Source organism: Lutjanus erythropterus, chromosome 4, assembly GCF_056507025.1.
Source record: "Lutjanus erythropterus isolate fLutEry1 chromosome 4, fLutEry1.hap2, whole genome shotgun sequence".
Classification (NCBI taxonomy): Eukaryota; Metazoa; Chordata; class Actinopteri; order Lutjaniformes; family Lutjanidae; genus Lutjanus; species Lutjanus erythropterus.
Genome location: NC_139320.1, coordinates 966,691 through 984,270, shown reverse-complemented (window position 1 = coordinate 984,270; position 17,580 = coordinate 966,691). Strand labels below are relative to the sequence as shown.

At 39.4% G+C, this 17,580-nt stretch overlaps 1 protein-coding gene across 1 annotated transcript in view; it reads left to right on the top strand.

Annotated features, from left to right (window-relative positions):
* The first annotated feature begins 1,091 nt into the window (after positions 1 to 1,091).
* The window catches only part of ngef (neuronal guanine nucleotide exchange factor), a 59,520-nt gene continuing 43,031 nt past the window's right edge, over positions 1,092 to 17,580 (top strand). Inside the window, exons 1-3 of the mRNA XM_084716750.1 lie at positions 1,092 to 1,915; positions 10,411 to 10,516; positions 17,057 to 17,398. Coding sequence (XP_084572876.1) covers positions 1,705 to 1,915; positions 10,411 to 10,516; positions 17,057 to 17,398 — 659 coding nt within the window. The 5' untranslated portion in view covers positions 1,092 to 1,704. The remainder of the gene's footprint in view (positions 1,916 to 10,410; positions 10,517 to 17,056; positions 17,399 to 17,580) is intronic.

The window sequence follows — 17,580 nt, the reverse complement described above, 5'->3', positions numbered from 1 at the left end:
ACAATGTACTGCAAAAGACTTTTTTTTTTTTTAGCCCAACTCAAACTCATATGTTTTGAAAAAAAATTTGCCAACCTACGATCTCTCATTGAGCTAATTTACTTTGCTTCTTTAAATAAACTGAAATCTTCAAGTTTTGAAAATTGAGAAATTGTATTTTAACAAAACTATAGAGTAATTTCATTCAAATGAAAGTGAAACTAATATTTTCAATTAAAACCATTTAATTTTCAGGCATCAAAATAATGACAAACCAGGTTCACAACTCACTATGACCAAATTATGAAATACATTTTTTTTTTACAGTTTTTAAAACTCAAAGATTCAAGTTTATCTACAGAAGAAAAGTACATTATCTCAACTAAAGATTATAGGTCGGAAAAACTTTTTAAAATTTGTTTGAAAAGAGTTTGTCTCAAACCTTGAAAATGTATTGCTGTACGTTGTTGCCATTGCAGTAACTTTTTTACAGTGTAAGTGATTCTTACATTTTCCAACTGTAAAAATATGTAGCTTGTACTTTAAATTGAAAAAAGATTTGATATTTCATCGTCTTCTTCTGTTTCCATAAGCTGTGGATGCCAAATAAAAGAAAAAGTTTTCAGGGATAAGAGAAAATTGAATAGTTCCCGCTTCAGATTTCCTTTTCCTTTTTTTTGGGCTAAAAATTGTTCTTGTGATCATAAAAGTTGCAGACCCCTGTCCTAAACTAATCCATCATGCATTTAAGGGCAATCCAAGACAATGATTTGTTTCACCTTCTTGGACAGAAACTAACATTTTCCACAGGACGAAAATGCTGGAAATGCTCTCATTCTCTTAGGACATCATGTTGTTTCTGATTTTGATGTCACAACTCGGCATTGCTGAAAGGCAGAAAATGCAGGCTTATTGCTGAGAGGAAAAAAGAGAAAGTGAACTTTAAACTCTCCTCGTCAGCTGACTAGAGATAATACTTTATGGGGCCCTGGCTTGACATGACCAGGAACATTACACCCATTACTTTCATACACAGTTCTGCCCAAGCAAATAACATACTACCTGCAACATGCATTCTGTATTTTTATTATTTGTTCTCTACTTTAGCCTGAATAGTTGAACCTTTACCTGAATAAGAAGGACAAAGAGTAATAACATAGATTTTGTGGCGGGATCAGAAATCTGAAAGCAGAGAGACAAGAGCAGACAATAGTTTGTCAGTAGTAGTTTGTGGCTTTTCAGGTTCTACAACAGAGAGAGCTTTAAAGCAGAAAGACACGGAGGTTGGTAAGGCCAGGTTGAGTTCAGGAATGTCAGCACGTAACAGGGAGTGTAAAGAGAGGGACGGAGGGAGGGAGGGAGCCAAACAGAGGAGGGACAAAGAGCAGGCGAGAGAGAGTCATAAATGCAATAATTACAGCTTAGGCAGAAAAAAGCGAAGCAACTTCCCTGGTTCCACAGGCTGCCACCGTAGCTAACAACACTGCTGTCTTTCTGACAGCAGGTACGCAGGGCCCAGGAACTGCTTCTCTGTTCTCAGAGTTGTTGTTTGTACTGTACTCATTCTGGGATTTATTTGTCCCCAGGACTTTTCCTTTCTAGGCATGGATTTGCTCCTGGATTCTGGCTAATTATATTTTTTTCCCAGCTTCAAAGTCAACAGGATTTTCCTAAATCACTTTAAAAAAGAAAAAAAGAAAAAGAAAGGAACGTGAATCACGTACCATGTCTGTGACTGCCCTGTTGAGGGGCAAGTGGGGACAGAAGTCACAGGAAACCCCAGAGAAACGAGCAGCGGTGATTCAACCCAGTCATGACGAGGACGATGATGAGGATGACTCCAAAGGTGGTTTCAGCAGAGAGCCTATCCGCAGGAACTCCCGCTTTTACCGGTCAATGAGGAAGAAGAGGCTTGTCTCATCTGAGCAGCCTGAAAGTAAGAGAACATCATGCCTCTGCTGGGCTTGTCATTTAATATTGTGTTTGTGGAACCTGTGCTCATGTCTCACAATTAACATTTAAGCTGACTTTTTGGCCCTGAAGCACTAGCAGCATGGTATGTTATTGGGTTCTGTCTGGTTTGGTAACAGATTTTAATACTATGTATTATTGCTCTATATTGTTGACCCATTGACAGTTGGTGCAGTTGTTATTGAAAGTGGAACAAAGGCTTGGTCCGTCATTATAAATCTGCATGAATAAGCTACAACCTGAGAAACCAGTTTTGTTTGAACAGCACAATAGTCTGAGTAATACTTATACTTTCCACATGTCATCCCCAGCACTTCATGATCTCAAGCTAAAAACAACTGAAAACAATATACCTGCTGTTATGTCATCAGAGTCTGAAATGATTTGCAAAGTTGTTCTGGTGGGAGTTTTTTTTGCCAACCTGCGTTGTGCTCACGGATTAGTAATACAACATACAGTCGCCAAAACTGAGTGATAGATTAACAGTGGCAATTAGTGTCACCAAATGTTTTTATCCAGCACTTTAGTACAGGATGAAAACAGTTTTCTATGAGAATGCACTATATTCGTAGAGCCACACCAGATGAAGTATTGGAGCTTAGACTTTGCCCAGTCTCAAAGGGAGGGATCAAAGTCATAACTTAATACATAACTAGACAGCATCAGACTCGCAGATAAAAGTGTAAAGTTAGGTCATAAAACATTGAGCCATGTTGAAAAATGTCACAAAACACAGTCACCTCATTACTAATGACCTGAAGTATAAAGGAAGCTAAAAGCAGTAATGTGTGTTTCATGTTTGGAGTCTAAATGAAATTATAATCATTCATTATCACTCTGTATTGATAATTTGCACAGGCATTGATAACCTTATCCTTTGCATTTCATCAGAGATTTGATCATATGGTATTTGCTTTGATAGCATTTTTGATAAATCACTGCACCACAAATATACTTGCTGTGTTACATTCAACTACCATTTCTCACTGTGTTCATAATGAAAAGAATCAATCAAGATAATCAAGAACTACTTTTTAGAAAACCTAAATTTTCAAAGAGTGCTGGTGCTGAAATATTGAGATATTTCTTAGAGCAATAAGTTACGTTAAAAGCTATAAAAATATTAAAAAGATATGCCAACAGGGAAACAAGGTGGCTTTCTTTCTTACCAGGAGTAACACTAGATGAGATAAATGTGTTGTGTCTCCTGGAGTCCAGTAGCCTATAGACACAGATTTGGCGCACACTGGAGGCCAGGAAAATGGCTCGTCTTGTCCCATCAAAGGTGTCTGGCTTCTTACAACTCCAAACTTTTCTTATTTGCATCATGTTTGTGTGTAATTATTATGTGTAGACAGACAGGAAACAAGACATTGGGCCTCATGCAAGAATCACCGGTATGACCAAATTTGTTCTTAAAGCGATAGTTCACCCAAAAATGAAATGTCACTCAATATCTCCTCCCCCCTGTGCTGATGTGAGGATGGGTGAAGATCTCCAGTTCACAAAACACAAAGCTTCAGTGGAAAACAGTTTTGCAGCCAAATCCAGTACAATTGAAGTCAAAGGTTTGAAAATGTAAAAGAAAAACACAAAAAAAACATAAAATGTCTCCATACTGCTTGTGTGGTGTAATCCAAGTGTCCGTAAGCTGCAACATTAAAATTTGACCAAAAACGACACCATTTACACCATGTTTTTAGCCTAAATGTCAAGTGTAGCCTCTCAGACCTGATCTGCGTGCACACGCCTGAAGCAAGTACACAGGCTCATTGTAAATCTACAGTAGATTTAGTTGACTAAAATTTAATGGGTTTGAGTGAGTTATAATGCATTATTTAAAAGTTTCTCTAGTATTTATAAAATCATACTCCAAGAGAAAACATCTGTTAACTTTTTATTCACATTAAGTATTCTACATTTTTGTTCCTTTCTCTCATTGTTTGTCTAACATGAAGTACACTCTGTTTCTTCAATTGTGCATTCTTACATATGTGTGCTTCATACATATAAGGGCTAATTGCTAAGCTATAGTCAATATCTTATTATTCTATGAATAGTTACAAAACTACAAACCAGAATTTTACAAACAGGCCATTTGGAATTGGGGCTGAAAGTTCTGTTGTCTACTGATGTTCTCCACTTCGTGTCAGAACCATGGACAGCACAACTGCTGCAGCAGCACACTGAAGTGTCAGCGCAGACAGCATTGTGTTTTTTTGTGGAGGTCAGTGTTTGGAAATTGGGATGTAATAAGAGAATAACCACACACACATATTGACATATTTATACTGTTATTTATTTCAGGAACCTGATGTCTTAGAGCTCTCTATTCATGTCTTAAAGTAGGCCTTCAGAAGAGTGTCTTTTCAGAGGAGCCAAGCTCCCCTTAGCTCCCCTGCTCATTGCTTAGAAACCTTTTTGGCCACTCATGTGTGTGTATTTGGGTGATATTTGGGGATGATTACAAGTAGGTGAAACAGGATGAAACTGTGTGGGCATAAGAGAGATGCTGTGAGCATTTACACATAGCAGCTGTAACTTTATCGATTGTTTAAATCCGACAGGATTGCCAGGATCTGATAATTAATGCTTTGTCTTCTTGTACTCATCCAAATAGTCTCACATACAGTTTCAGTTCATACAATGTAACTGTGTGGAGTAGAACAGCCAATTACATCCTGACTTCCATCAGAGCTGTCTAAAAAAATATTTTCTATGTTTCCTCTGAAGAGTTTCCTCTGTCCTGTCAAATTTCTAGCTACAGTTTTTAGTTTTTCTTCTTAAACATTAACAGTATTTCCTGCAGTGACATTGCACACATGGAAACAAAACTGAAAGCAGCTTCTCTGATCATTAAACATTGTTTCAATGAGGTCAGGCAGTACAAAGTTTCAAGGTGATTTCTTTGTTGTATGTTGTAATTCACAGCAATGACAGGATAGCAATGATAAGATTTTACTTTCAGTAATTAATGTACTATGATGACATTTCTATGTGCACTATGTAAGACATCATACACATTAAGCAGGTTGTTTTTTGTGAAATAAATCCTGACAGGGTGATGCAGGACCGTGAGGCGAAGCAGAGCGATTTTGAATCATCCTGAAGGGGTTTATTTCAAAATAACATCCTGCTCAACATACATTATTCTGCTTATTACATGGTTACTTACTAAAATAATAATAGTAATTTAATAACATTTTTACTGCTCCTGCAGAGTCTATGATCAGAACTGTGCCCATAGCAGTCTGTTTTTCATAACAATGGTCTGTCATACATAGCAACAGTCTGCTTTTAAGAAATAACAGATCTTAGGTCTTAGCTGTAATTGACCAATCAGAATCAAGTACACAACACAGCTATGTAATAAAATGTACCAACAGCCATCTTTGTGCCTCAGATTGTGTGTAAAGCACACACAAACAGTTAAGACACACAGGGACACTCCATCCTATTTCAATCACCTGCAGCCCATCTGCTCTTAATCATTAATATAATCATAATTTTTATGACCTGGCCTGCCCATCTTGTGGGTTTACTGCAGTGCCTGCATCACTGCCAGTGGCTCAATGACCATGACCTTGGTGTAAAGATTTTAAAATAATTTTTAAAGTAAATACTCATACTTTTATAATTATAATGACTTATCAGTGTTTTCCTCAGGTCATGTAAACCAAAGCATACTTGGCAATAAGCTAAAAATGTCATATTAGATTTTAAAGAGTCTCTAGCAGCATGTAGTAGCTTGAGTCATCAGGGGTCCCATTAGGAATCCAGATTAATTATAATCTTGAGAATAATGGTGTTTTTTTTACTTTTAGTACATATTACTACTAATGCAGTGGTTCCCAAACTAGGGTGCGCAGAGCTACTGCACGGGGGGCACGGACAACCACGGGAGAAATAAATAGTAAAACAAAGTTGAATGAATAGGAATTCTGGGAGAAATCGGGGAAATCAACAAACAAGTGTTTGCTGATGCTATCATGCTAACCTTTTTTTCATTAAAATTAATCTTTTGAATCCTTTTTATCATTTGTTCCCCCAATTATTGTCAGTGATTGTTAATAATTGTGAGGTAGGGGAGTCTGTACTTTTCTGGCTTCTAAAGAGATGCATGCCAGAGAAAGTTTGGGAACCACTGTACTAATGTAAAATTTATGCCAAACTAGTACATTAAAGTCTTATTGAGAATTTCACCTTTTTAAAACAAGTTGCATTATCTAGTACTGAGGTTTTATCATTACAGTACATGCACACTTTTGCCTTCATTCCCCAAATATTCTCTCAAAATTGATTAAAACCAGACATTTTAGACTAGGTTATCAAAATGGGAATGTATGGAAGTAGTTATGAAGTTTAATTTCAAATTTTATTCCTTTTAAATTTCTTTAAACCATAGATATGAGTGTCACATCATTGACCGTCACATCATTGACCCTCATACATATATTGTGTCACTCTGTAACATGATTTGACATGGCTCCTTTAACAAAGTTTGGTATTCAACATCTGTCATTTAGCTGCAGTTCTCCTCAACAGGCAAGCATTAATGAATCAAACCAGCAATTCAACTTATGCACTTAGCTCAACAACTTTATTCGTCTTTAGTTACCTTAGTACTCATTCAGGTCTTGTTTAGGTCCACAATGAATGTCCTTCATTACCGTCCAGTAGTCCCAACTTAGCCTTTTTTCATGTGTCTGACAGTGGTCTGGAGTCAGCCTCGCTTTCCCAGCTGACTGTGCTTCACCAGGAATGCCAGTAATGGTGGGGCAGGGAATTACAAAGTCTTCTTACCTAGACCCTCACCACGTACTGCTAATACAAACAGAACAGTTCCCAGTGCTGCAGCTTCACATTCAAAGCATTTAACTACTGAAACATGACTTGACTTTTATCATGAAGTAGTTACAGAAAGTAGCCACAGGAGTAATGCAACTGTCAGGAGCAGCCACAGGCACACCTTTATTTGGCCTCACTGTCTGTTTTTAGTTATGGAGGCAGAATGGGTCATCATTTTCATTTCACCTCTAATCTGCCAGTGGAGGCAGTAACAGAGCCATAACAGAGCCAAATCCATGTCTGTGTGCAAGGGTGAGCCGTCTGGGTGGGACAGGACGCTGCTACATGTTCTCTGCTGTTTGTGACTGTGTTCTTCAAATCACAGATTTATCCTACATATTTGTTAGGTGTGTTTACACAGACAGAGGCAGAGAGATGAGAAAGAGAGAGAGACTTCCTCCAGAGCTGACATAGCCTGTATGCACACACACATACGCACACAGGAAGGGAGAAATCCTCCCACAGATCATCACACAAGGCAATTTTTTTTAACTCAGCTGTTGCAGAAGATGCAATGCTCCATTTATCCTTGAACATATAAAAAGCTTTATGTTATAAATCCATGAGATTATCAGCTCTATGTGTGATTTGAAAAGAGCAGACAAGCAGAATTACTTTTTGACTGGTGTGTGTTATGTCTCACCTCTTTTAATTCCACAACATCGGCTCGCAGTTGAGCTGGTGTTGACACACTGGGGTGGCTTTACGCCGGCGCTGCTTGGTTCAGTGTAAAAAGACAACGGCAGTATAGAAGCATGCCTTCTCTGCAGTGATATTGTAGGCTTTTGCAGTACAGTAACCAGCCCTTTTCACTTTTGCTGTTCAGACACAACTTGGACTAAAATCGGATCACAGAGTGATGGAGAAAGACCAGTTATTTACTTCTTTATTAAAACATAAATAGTTTGTTTTGCTTCCCCAGAATTCTATGACGTGTAGTAATGATCTGCATTTGCTGTTACCACCACTTACTAAAGGTGTTACATAAACAATAACAGTGCTACTGCATAACAGCGTGAAAACTGCTTAAAGTTGATTAATACAGTGGCCTGGTAGCTCAGTTGGTGTTGGTGTTGGTGGTGGAGTGTTCAGCACATGTATTGAGGCTCTGAGTCCTCTGCAAGTCCTGCCTATGGCCCTTTGCTGCATGTCATTCCCTGGATCTCTCCCCCTTTCCTATCATATCTTAAGCTGTTGTGTAGATTAAAGGCATAAGAGTGCAAAAAAGTTTGATTAAAATTTCTTACCAATCAGGACTGTATCCTCACAAATTTAAAAGAGATGCACAATTTTGCTGTGCTATCCAGAGTGGATACTTAGTAAATTCAATCATATGCCACCAAAAGAGCCCAGATGTCTTTGTTTTTTTACACACTGAACTGGTCAGTTGTAACTTGAAGTTTATACAGTGGAACACATCATCAGTCATCACTCTGCTTCTTCATCCAAAAACACCAGGAAGCCACTGCCTGCCTCCTCTCCTTTTCAACAGGCTTCCAAAAAGTTGCTCCTAAAGTAGGAGTATCTCGCCCAATGTCAGCTGGGATAGACTTCCCTGTGACATTTCAGGAATAAGTGGTTACAGAAAATGAATGAATTATCATCATCTGTATTATGTGAAGTAGGAAGAAGAAGGAGCCGGTTGGCAGGGGCAGGGGAGATAAGTGAGGAGCAGGGGAATGGAGAGATTGGCCACAAAGTCCCCGGCTGAATCCACCTGAGCTGGATTGAGGTGCAACTTCAACCCATATGCAAAATTACGCACAGGTTATCCACCCAGCATATGGCTCTGACAGAAGAACACATACTGCTGTGACCCTGTCTATGCTGAATGTGGTCACATGTTGCTCCAGTTGGTGGTTATATACCAGTTTATTCTGTCACAGCCTACATTCAACATTATTTCCATTTTTTATATCAAAACATTGACAAACAGTGCTGGTTTTAAGAGCTGTCATCTGTCCAGCTTTGCTGATAAAAAGTGGGCCATCTGTGTGCCATATGTGCTAAGCAAGGGGGGCTGCTGTTTGATGGGACCACAGCCCCAACTAGTGGCAGGCAGCTGAAGAAGACCTTGGAAGCACCAGTTAATGAGAATCGTACATGAATAAAATATTAAATAGAATCTATGGTGGCCACATAACTTGCACAAAAGCTGTATCTAGAGACAGTGTTTGGTGTGACTGATGGTGCAACATGCCTACTTCTATGGAAGAGCAGCTGCTCCTTCTATAGATATAAAGGACTCATTTATTTATTTATTTTGTTTTTTATTTTCAGGTGATTATACACTGAAAAGTCTATCACAATAGTGAAGTTAATAACCTGTTGGTCAGTATTGATAAGTATTGATCATTAGGTTTATGAAAGGGACATGTTGACAGCTGAGGTGATAATTTAAGTTTGTTGTATTACCAGTCCTCATCTGGGAGCCATCCCTGCACTTCACACACAACACTGTTCTGATGGTTGTGCGTCCATCCATTTCTGCTTACCTACATTTGGTTTGCAGTGGCATGACATTCGAAATATTGAAAATATTCTTATGCTTATTTTCCTTATTAAACAGAAAATTACAACTGAATTCAAGTTCCTCCATCTTTAATTGCCCCATTGCTCCACCTTTCCGCTGGAATAAAAAAACAACTCTGGGTTGGTTGAAATAAATCCTTAATTCACTGTATTAGATGTGGAAATAGTCCAGCTTCACAGGCTGGTTTCCTTCTCACTCATCCTCTTGGCTTACCTCACTGTTCTCCAGTCAGTGGTTCTGCTTGTCACTTGTGGACAGTGGTGGTGTCCTTAAGGTGGCCACTGAGGTCCAAAGCTCCTTATCCCTAACTACTCCAGTGGGGCTGCTCAGTGGTTGGCAGATAAGACTGAGCAGCTACTGAGCATCTTGTGGGTGTCACTGTGTAACTGAGTGAATGTGATTAGGGTGTTCCTCCAAAAGAGAGCATCACTGTCAGTGAACTTTCCTTGAATAAATAAAGGTTGTGAGTGCTCTGAGTGAGAGTGTATTGTGGAGGAGCAAGTGTCACTCATGCAGACCATTAAATTGGCAAAGAACAAAGAAAAACAAAAAGCAACTGCTGATACGTCCATAGAAAGATGGTTCATTCATTGAGTGAGTGTGTATGGGTCAGCCAACCAGTCTGTTAGCATTGGTTAATGTTAATTTTATCAAGTGACACTCATGGACCTGTGTTTTTTGTGCTATTGTTAACTCTTTCCCTGCCAGTGTTTTTTTTTTTTTTTTTAAGTGAAAACAGCAGTTGACAAGATATCTCATCAATGGCAGGGAAAGAGTAAAGAAACTATAAAGCAAAACTTGCCAACTTTACTTGTTTATCTAACATGTTTAGGTAATTGTTTTTGCATCCAACTAAGCTCCACCCACAAAAATGTGATAATATTTACATACAGAAAAGCGGTCCATAACAGTGGACTACTCTTTAATTGTACCAGTAAAGCTCTCTTTTAATGGGTCAGAATCTAAATAATTTGACATTTATTGTTGTCCCCTGTGTGAGTTGTAACTGACTAACAGCTTTAATTTTTAAAAAATATGTGATTGTTCCTCTCCCATCCTCTCTCTTTCCCTCTCTCCAGATCCTACCAGGCCTGGTTCAGACCACAGCCCATCCAACAGAGCAGGAGTCTCCTCCTCTAATGCTCTCCCACCCCAAAAATCACCTTTGTTGCCCGGGGCTAGACGGTGAGTCTGCATACCTTCACTGCCCAACCCTACCAATGAACACAAACACACCCAGAAAACAAACAAGCACACACAGTGCTTGTTTGAACACTGTACATACGCCACTTTTATACTTCACACTTGGCACTCTTATCATGTCTGAGATAAGCACACAAGCCTTTCCAGTCTGCCTGAAGGTTAATTCATTGTCACTGAAACAGCAGTCTATTGGTGTGCTCAGTTTTACTGACGACTGCAATCACAGGAAGCAGTGTGCTCGAGGTTCAAGGACCAGCCCTGTGACAGGACTGTTGCTCTTTTATTTCAAGACAAGCTAACAGCTACAAGTGAATGAGCATACGACAAAAAGCATTAATCTTCAAAGTCAAGTGGTCACTTATTTTTCATAAGACCAGAAAGCCAAACCAGGGATACATGTTGTGTCGCCTGTGTGCTTGTTAAAGAAACATCATGCCTATACCACCTCAGCTGGCTCCTTTCTACACAAAGGAGCAGCAGTTCTTTGTTGAGTCGCGATCTCATTCCTTTCCTTTTGGCTAAGCTTTCTTTTTGTCACAACAGTGCAGTAAAGCGAATGCAATACTGCTCCCGCTGCTCTGATTCAGATTTAGAGGTGCTGATCCTCATCCCAGCCACTTCACACTCAGATGTGAACAGTGAGTGCTGGTCGTCACAGACTGATGATGCCATCAGGACCACATCATCTGCAAAAAGAAGGAATGCAATCCTCAGCCCTCCAAACTGCAAAGCCTCCCTTCCACGACTACACCTCAAGATCCTGTCCTTGGATATCACAAACAGGATTATGACAAGGTGCAGCCGTGATAGAGGCCAACCCTCACTGGGACAGAGTCCAACTTACTGAAGAGAAACTGAACACGGACAGAAAAACAACAGCATGAATTATTTAGTCAAAAAAATTGTTTCTTTGCTCTTCTTGTCATGTAAAACATGACTATTGATACTTGATCACACCATTTTCCCAAGCAACAGTCAGCTGTCAGCCAAGGAATGTAGAATCTGTGGGCAAGGGACAAGATTTTGGTTTTAGAAGCATCTTGGTTTCTATTTGTAGTCCAAGCAGTGACCAGTCACATTGAGTGGTGTTTGGTTAAATGCAGAGTGGTGTTTGGTTAAAAGCAGTGTCAGCAAAAGTCTAAGAGTGATTTAGCTTTTTATGAACCATTGTTAAACTTGTATGCATTCATACGCATCTATGTGTTTAAAGACATCAACCTCCAACTCCATTCTCATGTCACAATTTCTAAATTGGACTGTAAACTATGACAGTTCACAGAAAAGGAGGTCTTAACCTTAACGCTACATTATATTCATGTTTTTGTACCATTTTCACTGAGGATGTTTTAGCCGGCAGCAAAACATACGTACACCAAGGACATGAGGGAGAGACTGGAGCAGATGTTTCATGGAGGAGATGAGTGTCTGTCTATCTGTCTATTTGACTCTCCTCAAACACATACTACAGCTGCAGGAAGAAAAACTCTGGTCCTCATTTGATACTCCAAAATCTGAACAAGCTTGGAGTACAAGCTATAAGGCCGTTTGGCTGGTGTCAAGATGCTTTCAGTGTTTGTTCTACCATTTAGTTTTAAATTTTAATTGGTTTGCTTCAAAATGCGAGTGTCAGAGGCTTTTAGTGTGTTTTTGCCAAGAGTCATCATCAGCCAGTCGGTTCAGACATTGGAGGATTATTGACATGTTATGATTTAACTATTCCTCAGAGTTATGATGTGTGGGAAGAAACTGTTATTGTGTCTGTTTTTTGGGGCGTACAGTGTTCCTCAGCTCTGACTAGAAGGGAGAAGTTGGAACAGGTTGTACCCAGGGTGTCCTGCCTATAGAGGAGAGTGGTCACACCCCAACCGATGGACAACCATGGGAACTTACTTCCCATGGTTTGAAAAACTGTAGTCTATGGTGAGACACAAATGATTTTTTTTATCCCGTTTAAATTGTGCCATGAATCACTTGTATGATGTTTGACAGTTTAAAAGATATTTTTTGTCAAGAAAGTCACAATTTGGTGTAAAACTTAAATAGAAGGACTGCACACCCAAAAGTTGCATGAGTGACGTCATGACATTCTCCCTCCAAAAGCTAACATTAACCACTGAAGCTAAGAGTCGCTGGCTCAAAAAAGCTTGAAGTAAGATAGCGTTACAAAAGACAGCTTTATTGGTGTTGATGTACAGTATATTGTGTGAGATGCAAAATATAGTTCAGTGGGTTTGGTAATTTTTATTAAACAGATCCCCAGTTTCATGGCAAGTAGGTGGTAATTAGATAGAAACATATTTGAAATTTCTTTGAAATTATCCCATGATAAGTAGATGGCAATTCTGTAATAATTTCCTACAGTATTTAAAATTTCCATTATTAAATTACTCCACATTACTCTAAAATTTACCCCCAGATTTCTCTATATTTTCTACCGATTACATCAGTAGTGATACTGTACACTGGTTGTACTGAACACTAAGACCACATTTACACCTAATATCCCCATCAGAGCAGCATGGGACAAACAGTAACTGCTGAACTTATATGTAACTTCTGCATAACAAGCATGTAACTGAATTGTTAGAGCTTAACATCTGACTAGGTTCTGTCTAACTTCTGCTGACCTGCACTAAATTGAAGTGAGTTGTTGAATGGCTTGTTGTTGCTGTTGTTAAAATTATTGTTGTTCAGGCCAGTATGTTACTGGCCTCCAGAAGTTAGATAAAAACTAGATGAAAATAAAGCTGCAACAGGTCACTTCTAGTAGGTGGCCCACTCAGCAGACGTTGGACAGTTGGACAAGCTGGCATGATCAGATCAGATCATGATGCAGAAATTAACTGGAAATCAAACTGCAACAACTCACTTTAAATGAGTGTGCAGGAAGTAGTCAGAAGTTTAGCTTTGACAATTCAATTTAAGTTATCAATTAAGTTACATGTAAGCTCTGCAGTTGCAATTCATCCCCTGCTGCCCTGACATGACTATTAGATACAAACGTGGTCTTTGTGTTAAGTAAATGGTTTCACTACTGAGCTCATAGAAATTTCAAATATGTTACTATCTAATTACCACCTACTTACCATGAAATTATAGACCTGTAGAATAAAGTGTTATTGCAGTTTCACATAATACTAAACAAATCTACCACAAATTGTGACTTTCTTGTCTTGTAAAATTATGTTTTCAAAGACAAATATCATATGTGTAATTTGAGACACAATTCAAAGGGGGACTAAAAATTATTTGTTTCTCACCATTGACTGCCGTTCATATTTCATCCAAAATAAGGTGCTATGGAGCACAATGGAAGGGAAGGTCTTTGCCTCTCTAGTGTCTGACTCTGGACATCTATATATCCTGAGTGGAGGGCGGGTACCAGTGATTTTCTGTGCAAGCCTGACTGTCCATTATAGTTTATGCCTGTCCTGTTTGGTGGCCTATCCAAACCATACTGATAGATGTGTCATTCATCTCTTTGTTTCTGTTCATGCTGTCTGAACTGCACAAAGATCTCAGTGTAGCACATCAGGAATTACATTTGATCAACAGATAAGATTAACAATCTAAATCTTATTCTTTTATCCATCTGCCAACAAGAGAAAGAGTCTGATGTGACAGATCAAAACTTTAGACAACAGAGTGCTGTATCTCACCATGCCTGTGAAAGAGATAGTTCTCTCAAAAATGAATATTCAGTCATTGTCTACTCACCGTCATGCTGATTGAGGGTTGGGTTTATTTTGTTAGCACTCAGAACACTGCTGTTTTTGAGCTTCAGAGGAAAACAGTGTCGCAAATCTCCAAAATGAATCTCCTAAACAGTGGAAGTGAATGGTGACCAGTTTTCAAATGTAAAAAGCAACTGGGAAATACTCCTTGCCTGACATAATCCAAGTCTCCTAAAGCCCAGACATGCCATTTGTACACTGTCACAACACATAAACATTGTTCTTTAAAAGACTTGGATTACACCAAACAAGCAGTATGGAGGCATTTTATGTTTTTATTCTGTTAAAAACTGGTCATCATTCACTTGCATTTGTTAGGAGATTTTGCAACACTGTTTTCCTGTGAAACTCCAGCAGTATTTTGTGGAATAAAAAACTAAACTCAACCTTCAGTTGGCACAAGGGTGAGTAGATAAGGACTGAATATTCATTTTTCAGTGAACTATCCCTTGAAGACAGCATATTAATAAGGCCACAGTCCTTTACTGCTATACACTTTGTGCAGATTATTTCACTACAGATGACAAAACATTTCTAGAAAACAGTTTGGAATAGCTAGTGTAGACATTTGACACATATTGGTGTTTTCATTTTAATGTGAAATTCTAAAGTAAACATGGTAATAACTGTAAACCTGATTGTGTCCCAATTAAGTAGCGGAATCATTTGAGGAAGACAGAGACAAAAAATAATGGTATATTTGGTGAAAGAGTCAGTGAATATTTCTGTTGTATATTTTAATGCTTTTACAACTCATTGGACCCTATCTTACGCCCAGCGCAAAGCCATTGCACCGCCAGCGCAAGTGGTTTTGCTACCTTGCACTAGCGCAAGTGCCATTTTTGCCATGTGTGTAAGATAGCAAATATGCTGGGTCTGTGCCTCTGTGGGCGGGAGGTCTAAACATGAAGGCAAAATGAAGCCGTGGCCGGGCGCGTTTGCTATCTTGTGCTCAGCGCATTGGGGTGAAAACCGCTTGCGCTTTAGACCAGCTAAAACCTGGTCGAAGCGCAAAGTCTGTGGTCTGTCAAGACAAGATAGCACCTGGCGGGCTTGACCGAAACACACACATGTCTTCACAATCATAAAACACCTTCATTTATGATCATTCTCTTCCTCACACGGAAGTGTGGATTGTAAATATTGAAGTTAAAAGTGTTCGCTTGTGTCTCGCACTTGGCTGAGGAGCACTCACTTCTCCACAATCACAGAACACTTTTCATTAAAGTGAAACAGTCGTGCACGCATGTGTCTTTAAAGATATACTCAATAATAAGGGGGAAAAAATATAATTATAAAGCCTAATAAATCTAAACAGACCTGCAAAGTGCTAACAGGACGGGATCACAGCTGTCAGATTGTCTATATCAGATGAGTCAGCATGACAGCTGGAGCAGCTGTAGTGTTTGTGTCTACCTGTTTGTTATGATCCAGAAATGCAATGATTAAACAATTATGATCTATGACATATAAAATATACAAGACACTATATTTGACCACACAAGTCCAGCCCAACCTGAGAGAAAAAGTTATGTGTGCTTCTATCAGAGCTGGTTGGATATATCTGTGAGTAATTTTGCGCACTTCAAACTTCAGGAACTCTCTCTAATTGTTTTGCAGCGGGTCAGAGGAATAATAAAAAATAAAATACAACATACTTTCAACGTGCTTCAGGTTAAAATATAAGCAGTTACATTTCTGCATGATATTTGCGGTTCATTTATTGTATTGGTTTTTGCAGGCGTTAATGTAAAATAAATTATTTACACATGAAGCTGTTTTAGAGACGTCCTGCTGTCTCCATATATCGTGTTCTCACTCCTCGAACCAGGAGATCTGTCTCCTGGTTTTGAAAATCTTTTCTCTTTGTTTCCTCCTGGTAAATCCGCCGTCATGCTGACACTGCTTGTGCTGCTGGCGCACCTGCCTCTTAAAGGTGATGAGAGCTGACTTTCTGATTGGTTTATTGCATGTTCGGCCTAAACTCACCTGTGAATTAATGAGGTCACATGGGCACACCTGATAGGTGTATTCTACTTTGCGCTGGTGGCGCAAAGGGCGGGGCAGGGCAAAATATCACTCCTGCCCCTGTCACAGGACTTACTTGCCTTGTGCTTGCCACTTGCGCTTTAGATCAGTGTAAGATAGGGCCCATAATGTCAAACATCAGCCAGTTTATCACAAGGAAGTACCCATCAAACACCTATCAAAGGGCAAATGCCAGTGGTATACATTGTAACTATGAGGCGTCAGTGTTAAACTTTGGTCATGTGTTAACCACTACTGATGTGCTGTGTGAGATGGAGATGGTGACCCCTGTTTCTGTTCAGAGACTGTCATCTGATCAAATGTGAATGTCCAGGACAATGACCTTGGCCCCTTCGCAGACAATATTGTGAGCAGTTTGTCTAGGGATTATGGGATTTTCAGGACTACAAATGATACATTTGTTGTGTCCACAAAATTCGGTCAAAAGAAGGTTGAATATCTTGACCACTTTTGTTGAAACCTTCAGTATTTGGGCTACAAATGCAGACTTTTGTGGATCCAGCCACCAAATCAGGACACAGGATGTAAAGTGAAGGCTGTTGTCGAGGAAAAGCACAGAATGTACTTGACTTTAACCAATGAAATATACTTCTGTCAAAATCACATGCAAGTGTATAGAGGCAGCAGTGTGTAACCTTATTGTTCTGAGAGAATATGCTTTTCAGCAATTTCAAGAATTTCATTTCCTACATAAAGATGGCTACTATAGATGTGATTCTAAAGTGTGTGTTTTTTGCAGCCCCCAGCTTTCACCACAGCTCCATCATTCCAGAACTGTGTTGCCAAGCAATAGTGAGGCCAGCAGCAGACATGCTCTGAGCAACAGGGATGCTGCGGATAGGACAAGAGGAAGAGTGGGAGGAGGGAGGAGTGTGGACATATCTGCTGCCTCCAACAGCCAGCATAGAGATTTTACAGCTGACATGATCACTTACCGGACTCACAGCATTCATAGCGGAGACATAAAAATGCTGTCTGAGCAAACAGCTGCAGCTTGCACTGTACAGGAGGTCGGAGGAAGAACCACGAGCTCACAGCAGCCCAGTTCTGATGGAGCAGACCGGGATAACATCAACCTCAGGTCAGACCAAATCACAGTGGAGACATAGGTTTAAAGGGTAGAAAAGAAAATGATCATTTTTTCCTAAAGCTTAAACTGTGGGTTTCAGTAGATAGTCTTTGTGGTGAACAGGCAAACATTAATGAATAATGATTTTAGCACTCTTGCTTGTGACCAATAAAATGACAAATACACTGTATATT